At 49.3% G+C, this 12,863-nt stretch overlaps 1 protein-coding gene across 3 annotated transcripts in view; it reads left to right on the forward strand.

The window, feature by feature from the left end:
- Positions 1-12,135, forward strand: part of LOC114805410 (probable N-acetyltransferase CML1) — a 33,348-nt gene extending 21,213 nt beyond the window's left edge. For all 3 annotated transcript variants that reach the window (XM_029063751.2, XM_029063752.2, XM_029063750.2), the window contains 2 exons: positions 7,265-7,499; positions 11,281-12,135. In XM_029063751.2, the coding sequence (XP_028919584.1) occupies positions 7,265-7,499; positions 11,281-11,972 (927 nt within the window). In that variant the 3' untranslated portion in view covers positions 11,973-12,135. The remainder of the gene's footprint in view (positions 1-7,264; positions 7,500-11,280) is intronic.
- Positions 12,136-12,863: the final 728 nt, after the last annotated feature.

Consider the following 12,863-nt stretch of genomic DNA (forward strand, 5'->3'; position numbering starts at 1 on the left):
CCAGAGGAGAGAAGGGTTTTGCAGACACGTAACAAAGCCGGGTTTATAACCCAGGTCCTTGTAACTCCCAGGCCCAGGCTCTTTCTAATAGGGCATGCTGTTTCTGTCCAGCCCCGTCCTTCTGGCTCTGCTTTTGAACTGTTTCCAGCTGGCTCTGGGTCTCTTCCCTTTGGTTCTGATTCTTTTGGTCTTGACTGTCCCATCTAGGGTCTGCTCGTCCTTCTCTCTCTGTCTCTCTTTCTCTCTGGCACCGTCTCTATCCGTCTGTCTGTCTCTCTTTATCTCTCTCTGGCTTCTATCCAGCAGCGTGATCTGGCGGCCAGAGCACAGGTCTTCATTCCTTCACAACCACGAGCGCTATCCCGATGTTTGACAGACCTCAGGTGCTGATTTTGCTTTGAAGGTGATCTTATCGCAATATATTCTTTGTAATTATTTGGCAAACATGTCTGAGCATCTTCCTTTGAGGAGTCCCCAAAGTGCTGCGTACAAACTGCAGTTTCTCTTTGAATCTTCAATCAGCCGTATTTATTGAGCACTTACCGGAAGTAGAGCACTGGACTAATTGCTTGGGAGGGTACAATATAATGGAGTTGATAGACACATTTACTTCCCGCAATGAGCTCACAATCTAGAGATTTTCTCTGAAAGGTGCAATAAAAGAATATCAGCAAAGTTGGCAAATCCCTTTCCATGCCTTCGCCTGGTTCTCTCATTAGCCACAAAGCAGAATGACTGATCTCTGTCCCACAGTGCCTTTGGCAGGATGTCTGTGGTCATTAATTTGGAAACAGCATGGCCTTTTGGATAGGGCACGGTCCTGAGAGTCAGAAGGACCTGGGTTCTCATCCTGTCCCTGTCACATGTCTGCTGGCTCACCACGGGCAAGTCACTTGACTTCTCTTTGCTTCGGTTACCTCCTCTGAAAAATGGCCCTTAAGAGTCTGAGCCCCATGTGGGATAGGGACAATGTCCAACATCATTAGCTTGTATCCTTCTCTATGCTTTGTACAGTGCCTGGAACATAGTGAGGGCTTAGCGAGGACCATTTAAAAAAAGTGACATAAAGGATGTTTGGCTGGGCAGGGGTTGGGGAAGAACAGGGAGTTTTAGTTCCAGAAAGAGAAGAGGAGAACCCTGGGTATCGTTCTCCTCACACGTTCCACGTGTTTGTGTGGCTCTCGATAGAACACTGTCATTTTTAAGCATTTATGTCACGCACGAAATCATGCCTAGTTAGGTAATTAGTATAAATACAGGCAATCACATCAAAATCCTGTAATTACATAAACACTAAGTGCGACTGCATAATTGTGTGGTGTTCTAGCCTGGAAAAACTTACTGAACTCATGGAATTAACCAAAAAAAAAAAATTTGGAGTCATATCTGACACATAGAGTTGAAATAGCCAAAGTCCTCGATTTAGCTTTCTGTTGCTACCCGGATTGTTTCCGATCCCTTTCGGTGTCAGAGTGAGGGTTTTTCGAGAGAGACCCAAAGCGTGCTCGGGGGAGAGATCTCCCTCCATTCTGAGAGCCGGACTCCCGAAAGCACGGTGCCCACCTGACCTCTGACCTCCAGCCCCTTAGAGTGTTTTGATGGGATGAAGCATCCATTTATTCCTTAGGGCTCATTCTGGAGGGTCACTTTTTCCTCATCTGCCTGACCTCCAAGATGTCCTAAAAGGAAACATTGCCTTTTAATTTAATTAAATTACCTACCTCTGGGCTGAAACACCCTCCCTCCTCAAACCTGCCAGACAATGACTCTCCCCTCCTTCAGAGTCTTACTGAAGGCACATCTCTTCCAGGAGACCTTCCCAGACTAAGCCCTACTTTTCCTCATCTGCCACTCTCATCTGCGTAGCCCTGACTTATTCGCTTTGCTCTTACTGCCCTCTCTGCCCCAGAGCACTTAGGTAAATATATGTAATTTTATTTATTTATAGGGATGTCTGTTTATTTGTATTGAAGTTTCTCTCCCCCGTCTAGACTGAGAGCTCGTTGGGGTAGGGATTGTCACTCTTTATTGCTGTATTATACTTCCCCAAGCGCTTAGTACAGTGCTGTGCACACACTCAGTGCTCAATAAATGTGATCGAATGAGTGAATGAATGACAGGGACTGTGTCCATCCTGATTAGCGTCTATCAATCCCGGCGCTTAGTACGGTGTCTGGCACGTAGTAAGCGCATAAAAAAAAAGGACTGGGCTAGATAGAAGTTTAATCAGGTCAGACGCTCTTCAGTGAAGCTTCTGCCTTTAGGATTATGAGACTCGACCTGTAAATGAGCTACACAATTATAATCAGCCACCTGCATTGTGGAGCTCAGCCTGGGCCAGTACAGAGGGCCTGGGGGTCTTGGATTTGTGGGATGAGTCACACGTCCCCCAGTAGCGATGATGAGGGGACATGGTCTCAGGGTGACCTAGTGGCTAGAGCCCGGGCCTGGGATTCAGAAGGTCATGGCTTCAAATCCCGGCTCTGCCACTTGTCTGCTGGGTGACCTTGGGCAAGCTGATGTACTTCTCTGGGCCTCAGTTACCTCATCTGTAAAATGGAGATTGATTGTGAGCCTCACGTGGGACAGGGACTGTGTCCAACCCATTTCGCTTGTATCTGCCCAGCACTTCATACAGTGCCTGGCACATAGTAAGTGCTTCACAAATACCATAATTATCCCCAGACTAAGCCCCCCCCCCCTTTCCTCAGCTTCCCTTCCATTCCACGTCGCCTCGACTCACTCCATTTACTCTTCCCCCCACTTCCACAGCACTTGTTTATATGTATATATCTATAATTCTGTTTACTGTTTCTATGTACATATATATCTGATGCCTGTTTACTTGTTTCTATGTATATATATATATATCTGTAATTCTATATATATTGATGTCTGTTTACTTGTTTAGATGTCTTTCTTCCCCCTTCTAGACTGTAAGCCTGTGTGGGCAGGGATTGTGTCTCTTTATTGCGGAACTGTCCTTTACAAGTGCTTAGTACAGTTTTCTGCCCAGAGTAAGTACTCAATAAATATGATTGAATGAATGGTCTGATTGATGGATCATCTGCTTCCAGGGAAGGACTCTGGGCAGAGCAGAATTGTTTCCTGTTAGCCAGTCAGTCAGTCTTATTTATGGAGCACTAATTGTGTACAAAGCACTGTACTAAGCACTCAGAAGAGTACAATATAACAGTAATTAGACATATTCCCTTCCCACAACAAACTTAGAGTCTAGAAGGAGAGATATTAATATAAAGAAATAGAAGCAGCGTGGCTCAGTGGCAAGAGACCGGGCTTGGGAGCCAGAGCTCATGGGTTCGAATGCCGGCTCTGCCACTTGGCAGCTGTGTGACTGTGGGCAAGTCACTTAACTTCTCTGTGCCTCAGTTACCTCATCTGTAAAATGGGGATTAACTGTGAGCCTCAAGTAATAATGTAATAATAATAATGTTGGTATTTGTTAAGCGCTTACTATGTGCCGAGCACTGTTCTAAGCGCTGGGGTAGACACAGGGGAATCAGGTTGTCCCACGTGGGGCTCACAGTCTTAATCCCCATTTTACAGATGAGGGAACTGAGGCACAGAGAAGTTAAGCGACTTGCCCAAAGTCACACAGCAGACAAGTGGCCGAGCCGGGATTCGAACCCATGAACTCTGACTCCAAAGCCCGTGCTCTTTCCACTGAGCCATGCTGCTTCTCAAGTGGGACAACCTGACTACCCTGTATGTACCCCAGCGCTTAGAACAGTGCTCTGCACAAAGTAAGTGATTAAAAAATACCAACATTATTATTATTATAACAGATATATACGTAAGTGCTATGGGCCTGGGAAGGGGGAAGAGCAAAGGAAGCAAGTCAGGGTGACGCAGAAAGTAGTCGGAGAAAAGAGTGGGTCAGTCCAGGAGTGATTCGGAGGTGTCGGATGGTCTGTGCTGGGCCAGTCGAGTCGGAGTTGGAGAGGGGAGAGTCAGGGGTGTCTGGGGAGTGTGTGTTGGGGGTCTCAAGGAGGAGTCACGGAGGGAAAGGGGAGTTAGAAGCACCAGCTGGTCTGGTCTGGGTCACTGTGGGGAGAGACCGGGATGGATAGAGAAGAGTCGGGGTCTTGGGTGGTCCGCGCTGAGTCACTGGGGAACAGGCAACGATGGAGAGGGGGAACGTCAAGGGTGTCGTGGCGGGTCACTGAGGAGAGAGTCAGTGATGGAGAGGGGAGGGTCACGGATGGAGAGGGAAGAATTGAGGGTGTGAAGTGGTCCGTGCTGGGTGTCTGAGGTAGAGTCAGGGGTGTAGGATGGTCAGTGTTGGGTCACTGCTGGAGAGTCGGGGGCGGGGGGGGGGGGTAATAGGGGTCCCTACCTAGCCACTGGAAGGAGAAGCAGTGAAGAAGAGGAAATATTCAATGAAGGAGAGGGGAGAGTAGGATGTCAATGCACTCAGGGGATGCAGAGCACTGTGATGGGCACCCCCGGATGTAGGTTGTTGTGCTGGGTGCCTAGTAAGTGCAGAGCATTTGCTGAGCATTTGGGTTCCTTGCCCTTGATGAGCTTACAATCTAAGGGCCATGCAGAGAGTTCGATCTGGCGTTTATCCCGATTTGACAAAGACTAGCCTATAGTTCACATTTTTCTTCCATAATAATAATGATATCCATGTATTTGTTAAGCCCTTACTAAGTGCCAAGCACTTTTTAAAAACATAATTAAGTGCTCACCATGTGCCACGCACTGTACTAAGCGCTGGGGTAGGTACACAGTCCATGTCCCACATGGGGCTCACAGTCTTAATTCCCATGTTACAGTTGAGGCCTCTGTATTAAGCGCTGGGGTAGATGCAAGTTAATCAGGTCCTACACAGGGCTCACAGTTTAGGTAGGAGAGACAACATGTATTGAATCCCCATTTTACAGATGAGGAAACTGAGGCACAGAGAAGTCAAATGACTTGTCGAGATCACACAGCAAGTAACTTGCGGAGCCAGACCCAATCAATCAGTTATATCTGAGTGCTTACAATATGCAGAGCACTCTACTATGTGCTTGGATTACAACCCAGGTCCTCCGACTACCAGGTCTGTAACCTTTCCACTAGGCTCCACTGCTAATTTATGAGGGAGAGAACCAGAGAAAAGACCAGTCCTTGGCTGTGAACATGAGGGAGTGAAATCATGGCCGGGATATCTAGGGGGAACGACACAATATTGGAAACTAGACTTCAGGCCTGACAACTCTCGTGGATTTACCTCCTCTAGACTGTAAACTTGTATGGCAGAGAATCTATCTGTTGTTATATTGTACTCCAGGCACTGTTTTAAGCTTCGGGGTAGATTCAAGTTAATCAGATGGGACATGGGGCTCACAATCTTAATCCCCATTTTCCAGATGAGGTAACTGAGGCTAAGAAATTGTGACTTGCCCAAGGTCACCCAACTGTCATGTGGCAGAGATGAGATTAGAATGCCTGTCCTTCTGACACCCAGGACCGGGCTCTAAGCCAGTATTTCCATGGACTGACGGAACTCCTCTCTGGGCCTAGGCTAATTTCTGGAATAGAGTAATTAGTTTGGTTAATAATAGTTTTGGTGTTCGTGGCATGTGCTGAACTGGGGTAGAGAGGAAATAATTTAGGTCCCACATGGGGCTCACGGTCCAAAACAGGTGTCAAATCCCCATTTTGCAGATGAGGGATCTGAGGTGCAGAGAAATGAAGTGACTTGCCCCAGGTCACACAGCAGACAAGAAGCAGAGTGAAGATTAGAACCCAAGTCCTCTGACTCTCAGGTTTATGCTCTGCTCACCGTAAGCCCTCAATAAATATAATTGATTGATGGGTTGCTCTTTCCACTAGGCCACACCCTTTCTCCCATATACTGGTTAAAAATCAATCAGTCAATGGTATTGAATGCTTACTATGTGCAGTGCACTGTACTAAGCAATTGGGAGAGTATAATGGAATTAGCAAACAGGTTCCCTGCCCATAAGGAGCTTATAGTCTGGAGTCTAAAAAACCAGTTTTTTGATTTTCCTATTTCCACTTTTTAGAACTTCAATATTTTGGGCCTTACAAATGTGACGAGTGTGAGGTAGGGGAGAGAAATTAAAAGGTTTGCCAGTGGGAACTGGGATTTTGAAGTTTTTCTGCTGCTTGGTTTGTTCCCCAGCAGGATAGAGCCCGGGCCTGGGTGTCAGGAGGACCTGGGTTCTAATCCTAGCTCTGCCACTTGTCTGTAATTTATTCATTTACATGAATGTCTGTCTCCCTCTCTAGACTCTAAGTTCGTTGTGGGCAGGGAATGTATCTGTTATATTGTTCTAGTGTACTCTCCCAAGTGCTTAGTACAGTGTTCTGCACATATTGAGAGCTCAGTAAATATGATTAGCTGACTGTGGGGCACATTAGGCAAGTCAGTTCACTTCTCTGGGCCTCAGTGACCTCATCTGTAAAATGGGGATTAAGACTGTGAGCCCCATGGGGGGACAGGGACTGTGTCCAATCTGATTACCCTATATGCACCCAAGCGTTTAGAACAGTGCCTGGCCCATAGTAAATGCTTAACAAATACCATTCGTTCAATTATTAAGTTCTTCTTGTGTGCAGAGTGCAGTACTAAGTGCTTGGGAGAGTACAACATAACAAGTGCTTACCAAATAACATTAAAAAAGAAAACCATAAAAAAAATGAGAAGGAGCCTATTCCAGTGTGGGGAAAATTCAGGCCTTAAAATTTTTTTATATATTATATACACACATATATAATACATGTATATTTATATTTATATTATATATACACATATATACATACATATATACACATATGTACGTATATATATACACATACATATATATACACATGTTCCATGGCAGAAAATCTAGGCTGGTTAAAAAAACAAAAAAACATAGAAAAAGAAGGAGCGTGTTCCAGTCAGGAAAAAATCCAGAATTGTCCAAAAAAAAAAAAGAATAATAATTAAAAAAAAAGGATCTTGTTTCGGTGCTGGGAAAATCCAGGACCGTTAAAAACAAAAAAACATACAAACCAACAAAAATAAGAAGAAGAAGAAGAGGAGCAGGAGCCCTTTCCAGTGCCGAGAAAATCCAAGCCGGTCAAAAAGAAAAATAACATGAAAAACAAAGAGGAGTCTGTTCTAGTGTCGAGAAAATCCAGGCCGGTCCAAAAATAAAAAGAAACTACTACGTGAAAAAGGAGAAGGAGCCCGTTCCAGTGCTGGGGAAATCCAGGCCGGTCCAAAACAATTTTTTTTTTAAAGGAGAAGGAGCCCGTTCCAGCGGCGGAGGTGATCCAGGCCGTGGTTTCCCTGTCGCCCGGTCGGCACTTTGGTCTTCTTCTGCCCCGCCCACAAGTAGCGAGGCCACGCCCACAACCTCGAGGCCACGCCCCCCAGCTCCGCTCCGCCCCCTATCGGGGGCTTCCGGGAGCGGCGGCGGCCGAGCAGGAGCAGGACCGGCCCTGTCGTGTCCAGCCGATGGAGGTGCCCGCAGCAGGTGAGCGGAGACGGGGAGCCCCCCCCCGTGCCTGGCATCCCTCCTCGGGGGTCCCCTAGGCTCCTGGGGATGCCCCTGCCCGGGCACAGCAGGAAGAGCAACTGCCAGGGGGGGCGAAGGTGGAGTTTTGCTACCATCCATTCATTCAGTCGCATTTATGGAGCGCTTACTAGGCGCAGAGCATTGGTTCAGTAGTATTTATGGAGCGCTTGCTATGTGCAGAGCACTGGACTAAGAGCTTGGAGTGGACAGTTAGGCAGCAGAGGCAATCCCTGCCCAACAACGGGCTCACAGTCTAGAAGGGGGGAGTCTGGCGTCCATATCATCGAGATAAATGGAATCACAGATATATGCACATCATTAACAAAATGAATAGATAATAATATGGACAGATATGCACAAGGGCTGTGGGGAGGGGAAGGGAGAAGGAATGGGGAGGGGAGGAGGAGAAGAGGGAGAGGGAGGGCTCAGTCTGGGAAGGCCTCCTGGAGGAGGTGAGCTCTCGGTAGGGCTTTGAAGAGGGGAAGAGAGTTTGGCAGCGGTGGGGAGGGAGGGCGTTCCAGGCCCGAGGTAGGACGTGGGCCGGGGGTCGACGGCGGGACAGGCGCGAACGGGGGACCGTGAGGAGGTGAGCGGCCGAGAGGAGCGGAGTGTGCGGGCCGGGCCGGAGAAGGAGAGAAAGGAGGTGAGGTAGGAGGGGGCAAGGTGGTGGAGAGGTTTGAAGCCAAGAGTGAGAAGTTTCTGTTTCGTGCGAAGGTTGAGAGGCAGCCACTGGAGGATTATGAGGAGAGGAGTGACATGCCCAGAGCGTTTCTGGAGGAAGATGATCCGGGCAGCGGAAGGAGGAATAGCATGGGGTGGGGAGAGACGGGAAGAAGGGAGATCAGAGAGAAGGCTGACACGATAATCCAGCCGGGATGTTACGAGAGCTTGTACCAACAAGGTAGCGGTTTGGATGCAGAGGAAAGGGCGGATCTTGGCTTTGTGGTGAAGGTGAGATCGGTAGGTGATGGATTGGACGTGTGGGGTGAATGAGAGAGCCGAGTCAAGAACGGCACCAAGGTTGCGGGCCTGTGAGACGGGGAGGATGGTCGTACCGTTCACTGTGACGGGGAAGTCAGGGAGAGGACAGGGTTTGGGAGGGAAGATGAGGAGCTCAGTCTTGGACATGTTGAGTTTTAGGTGGCGGGCCGACATCCAGGTGGATACATCCTGGAGGCGGGAGGAGATGCAAGCCTGAAGGGAGGGAGAGAGGACAGGGGCGGAGATGTAGATCTGCGTGTCATCTGCGTAGAGATGGTAGTCAAAGCCGTGAGAGCGAATGAGTTCACCGAGGGAGTGAGTGTAAATGGAGAACAGAAGAGGGCCAAGAACTGACCCTTGAGGAACTCCAACAGTTCAAGGATGGGAGGGGGAGGAGGAGCCTGCGAAGGAGACCGAGAATGAACGGCCAGAGAGATGAGGAGAAGCAGGAGAGTACGGAGTCCGTGCAGCCAAGGTGAGATAAAGTGTGGAGGGGAAGGGGATGGTTGACAGTGTCAAAGGCAGCTGAGAGGTCGAGAAGGATTAGGGTAGAGTAGGAGTTCTTGGATTTGGCAAGAAGGAGGTCACTGGTGACCTTTGAGAGGGCAGTTTCGGTGGAGTGGAGGGGACGGAAGCCAGATTGGAGGGGGTCTAGGAGAGAGTTGGAGGAGGAAGGAGGAGTAGGAAGGAGTTAGGGGTTCTTCCAAAAATCATTACAGTACTTCTTCAGCGCTATGTGCCAACCACTGTAATAATAATAATAATAACGATGGTATTTTAAGCACTCACTTTGTGCCCAGCACTGTTCTAAGCCCTGGGGTAGATAAAAGGTCATCAGGTTGTCCCACGTGGGGCTCACAGTCTTCATCCCCATTTGCCAGATGAGGTCACTGAGGCACAGAGAAATGAACTGACTTGCCCCGTCACACAGTCGACAAGTGGTGGAGTGGGGATTTGAACCCATGACTTCTGACTCCCAAGCCCAGACGTTTTCCACTAAGTCATGCTGCTTCTCTACTGTACTAAGCGCTGGGGTAGATGCAAGCTAATTGGGTTGGATACAGTCCCTGCCCCATGTGAGGCACCAAGTCTTCAACCCCATTTTACAGATGAGGAAACTGAGGCTCAGTGAAGTGAGGCGACTTGCCCAAGGTCACACAGCAGACCAGTGGCGGAGCCAGGATTAGAACCCAGGTCCTTCTGTCTTGAAGCACTTACTATGTTCCAAGCACTGTCCCAAGCGCCGGGGTGGATTCGAGGTAGTCAGGTAAGACACAAGTCTCTGTCCCACATGGGGCTCACGGTCTTCATCCCCATTTTAAGGCTGAAGGAACTGAGGCCCAGAGTAGTGAGGTGACTTACTCAAAGTCACACAGCTGATTGGTGGCGGAGCGGAGATGAGAACCCAGGACTTCTGATTCCCGGGGCCGCTGGTGTGCCCCTTGCCCTCAGCCTCTCCCCACCAATAATTGCATAGACATACAATTCCTGCCCGGCTCCTTGTCCTCCAAAGATTGGCAACTGCCTCCTTGCCCTTACTTATTAGACACGGTGATGGGAAGACCAAAAAGGAGGCTGAAGCCTCTCGGGGGGAGACTTTTAAATCGGGGGAAAAACCTCACTTGCCTGAAATTTCTCCCTCTCGACTGTTAACTTGATGCGGGCAGGGAACGCATCTGTTATATTGTAGCTTCCCAAGCACTTAGTACAATGCTCTGCACACAGTAAGCGCTCAGTATCTTACTGAGTGAGCGCTCAGTATCGGTATCTTGTATACTGAAAACTCCTTGTGGGCAGGGAACATGTCTGCTACTTATATTGTGCTCTCCCACGCACTTAGTACAGAGCTCTGCATATAGGAAGTGCTCAATAAATGCGATTGATAATTGAAACGATTAATAATACGATTATCAATACGATTCGTATACGATACAATACAATCGTATCGTAATACGATACGATACAATATGATACGTTAAGGGTAAGAAAGGCCCCCTTTTTTTTTAAAGGTATTTGTTAAGCACTTACTATGTGCCAGGCTCTGTTATAAGCACTGTGTTACAGATTAATCTGGTTGATAATGATGATGTTGATCGCATTTGTTAAGTGCTTACTATGTGCCGGGCACCCTTCTCAGCATTGGGGTCGATAGAAACTAATCAGATTGGACACAGTCCCCGTCCCTCATGAGGCTCACAGTCTCAATCCACCTTTTACAGATGGGTAACTGAGGCTCAGAGTGAAGTGACGTGTCCAAAGGTCACCCACAAGGAAAGAGGTGGACATTTTGTTCAGGGCAGAGCCAGAAGCTCACCGACCAGGTGGTCGCAGAAAGGACAGTGCCATACCCGTCCAAGCTAATAGGCAGTTTCTTCCTTCACTCAATCATACTTATTGAGCACTCACTGGCAGAGCAGTGTAGTAAGCACTTGGGAGAGTACAGTAGAATAATAACTGACACATCCCCTGCCCACAATGAGTTCAAAGCCTGGAGGGTAGCGAGCAGACATTAGCTGTCCTAGGCCCACTGAGGCAGCTCAAAATGGCGGACTTCCCCATGTCAGTCAGCCATTCATATTTATGGAACACTTGCTTTGTGCAGAGCACTGTACTAAGCGTTCGGAAGAGTGCAGTAGAACCGTAAGCGGACCCGTTCCCTGCCCACAGCGATGGTGGGCCCAGGGTGGAAGGGGCACCACGTGACCCGGCCAATCTGAGTCGGGGGAATCGGGTCTGGTCTCTCCCGTGGCGGCTGTAGGAGACGCGACCGCATCCCCCGTCATGGGCCACTACCGCATCCGACAGTTCCGGGAGGGCGACGGAGAGGCCGTGCGGGATCTCTTCTCCAGCGGAATAACGGAGCACGCCCCTGCCTCCTTCTGGCACCTGGTCACCCTTCCCCGGACTGGACTGTTCCTCCTGGCGGTGGCCCTCTCCCTGTTCGCGGCTACGGGCTCCATCCCCCTGGTCCTCGCGGCTCCGCCCGTCCTGCTGACCGCCCTCTGGGAGTTCCTGAAAAGACCCTGGCGGGACTACGTGGAGAACGCCCTTCGCACCGACCTGAAGGACATCCGCCGGTCCTACCTGGAGGCGGACGGCTGCGGCTTCTGGGTGGCGGAGTCGGCCGGACGCGTGGTGGGCCTGGTGGCTGCCCGGCCCGCGCCGGACCCGTCCGGGGGGAAGCGGATGCAGCTGCTCCGCATGTCCGTGGCGAAGGATCAGCGGGGTCGGGGCATCGCCCAGGCCCTGGTCCGGACCGTGTTGCGGTTTGCCCGGGATCGGGGCTGCGACGCCGTCCTCCTCAACACCACTTGCGTGCAGTACGCGGCCCAGAAGCTCTACGAGAGCATGGGCTTCCGAAAGATGTCCGAGGAGATCCCGTCCCTCAGCTGGAGGGTGACCGGCCTCTGCGTCTTTAAGTACAGCTATCCCCTTCTCCCGTCTCCCTGACTCCCTGTCTGATGAGACCTCTCCTCAGCAGATGGAGGAAGCGGCGATGATAGCGGCCGAAGAATATGTCTGTTTAGTCTTCTGTCCTCCTCTTCTATGCCCTTAGTCCAGTTCTCAGCACACTATTCAGCGTTTAATAAATATGCTTGAATGATAATTATAATTATGGAATTTGTGAAGCACTTGCTATTTGCCAGGCACTGTACTAAATGCTGGGGTGGATACAAGCAGATCGGGTTGGACGCAGTCTCTGACCTAGGTGGGGCTCATAGTCTTATTCTCCATTTCCCAGGTGAGTTCACTGAGGCCCAGAGAAGGGAAGTGACTTCCCCAAGGTTACACAACAGACAAGGGGCGGAGCTGGGATTAGAACCCATGACCTTTGACCCCCCACGCCCAGAATTAACAGAGTGAATGAGTTAACAGGGCTGACGGCCTTTAACCCGGTGATTCTTGGTTTCTGAAAGATGCCAGAGTGGTCTTAAGGTCTACCAACCCTACTATTAGCACGAGAGTTTGAGGAGCTAGGAGAATAAAACCTTTCTTTGCCTCCTCTCCTCACAGTCTTTCTCCTCTCCTTCATTCCTCCCTCTTTCCTTTTTTTCCTTCCTATGGAAAATCAGCAGCACCACCTTAAAACTCTAAAAATAACCAGAAAGGTAAAACCCACCAAACCTAAAAGCAACCTTCCCTAGATGGTTTTAATTTGGAAGTCTGACTGCCTCATTATGCTGTAAATACTCGGAGAAGCAGTGAGGCCTAGTGGCTATTCATTCAATTGTATTTATTGAATGCTTACGGTGTGCAGAGCACTGTACTAAGCCCTTGGAAAGTACAATAAAGAGAGACAAACCCTGCCCACAGTGGGTTTACAGTCTGGAGGTGGGGAGA

This window comes from Ornithorhynchus anatinus, chromosome 4, assembly GCF_004115215.2.
Source record: "Ornithorhynchus anatinus isolate Pmale09 chromosome 4, mOrnAna1.pri.v4, whole genome shotgun sequence".
Lineage (NCBI taxonomy): Eukaryota > Metazoa > Chordata > Mammalia > Monotremata > Ornithorhynchidae > Ornithorhynchus > Ornithorhynchus anatinus.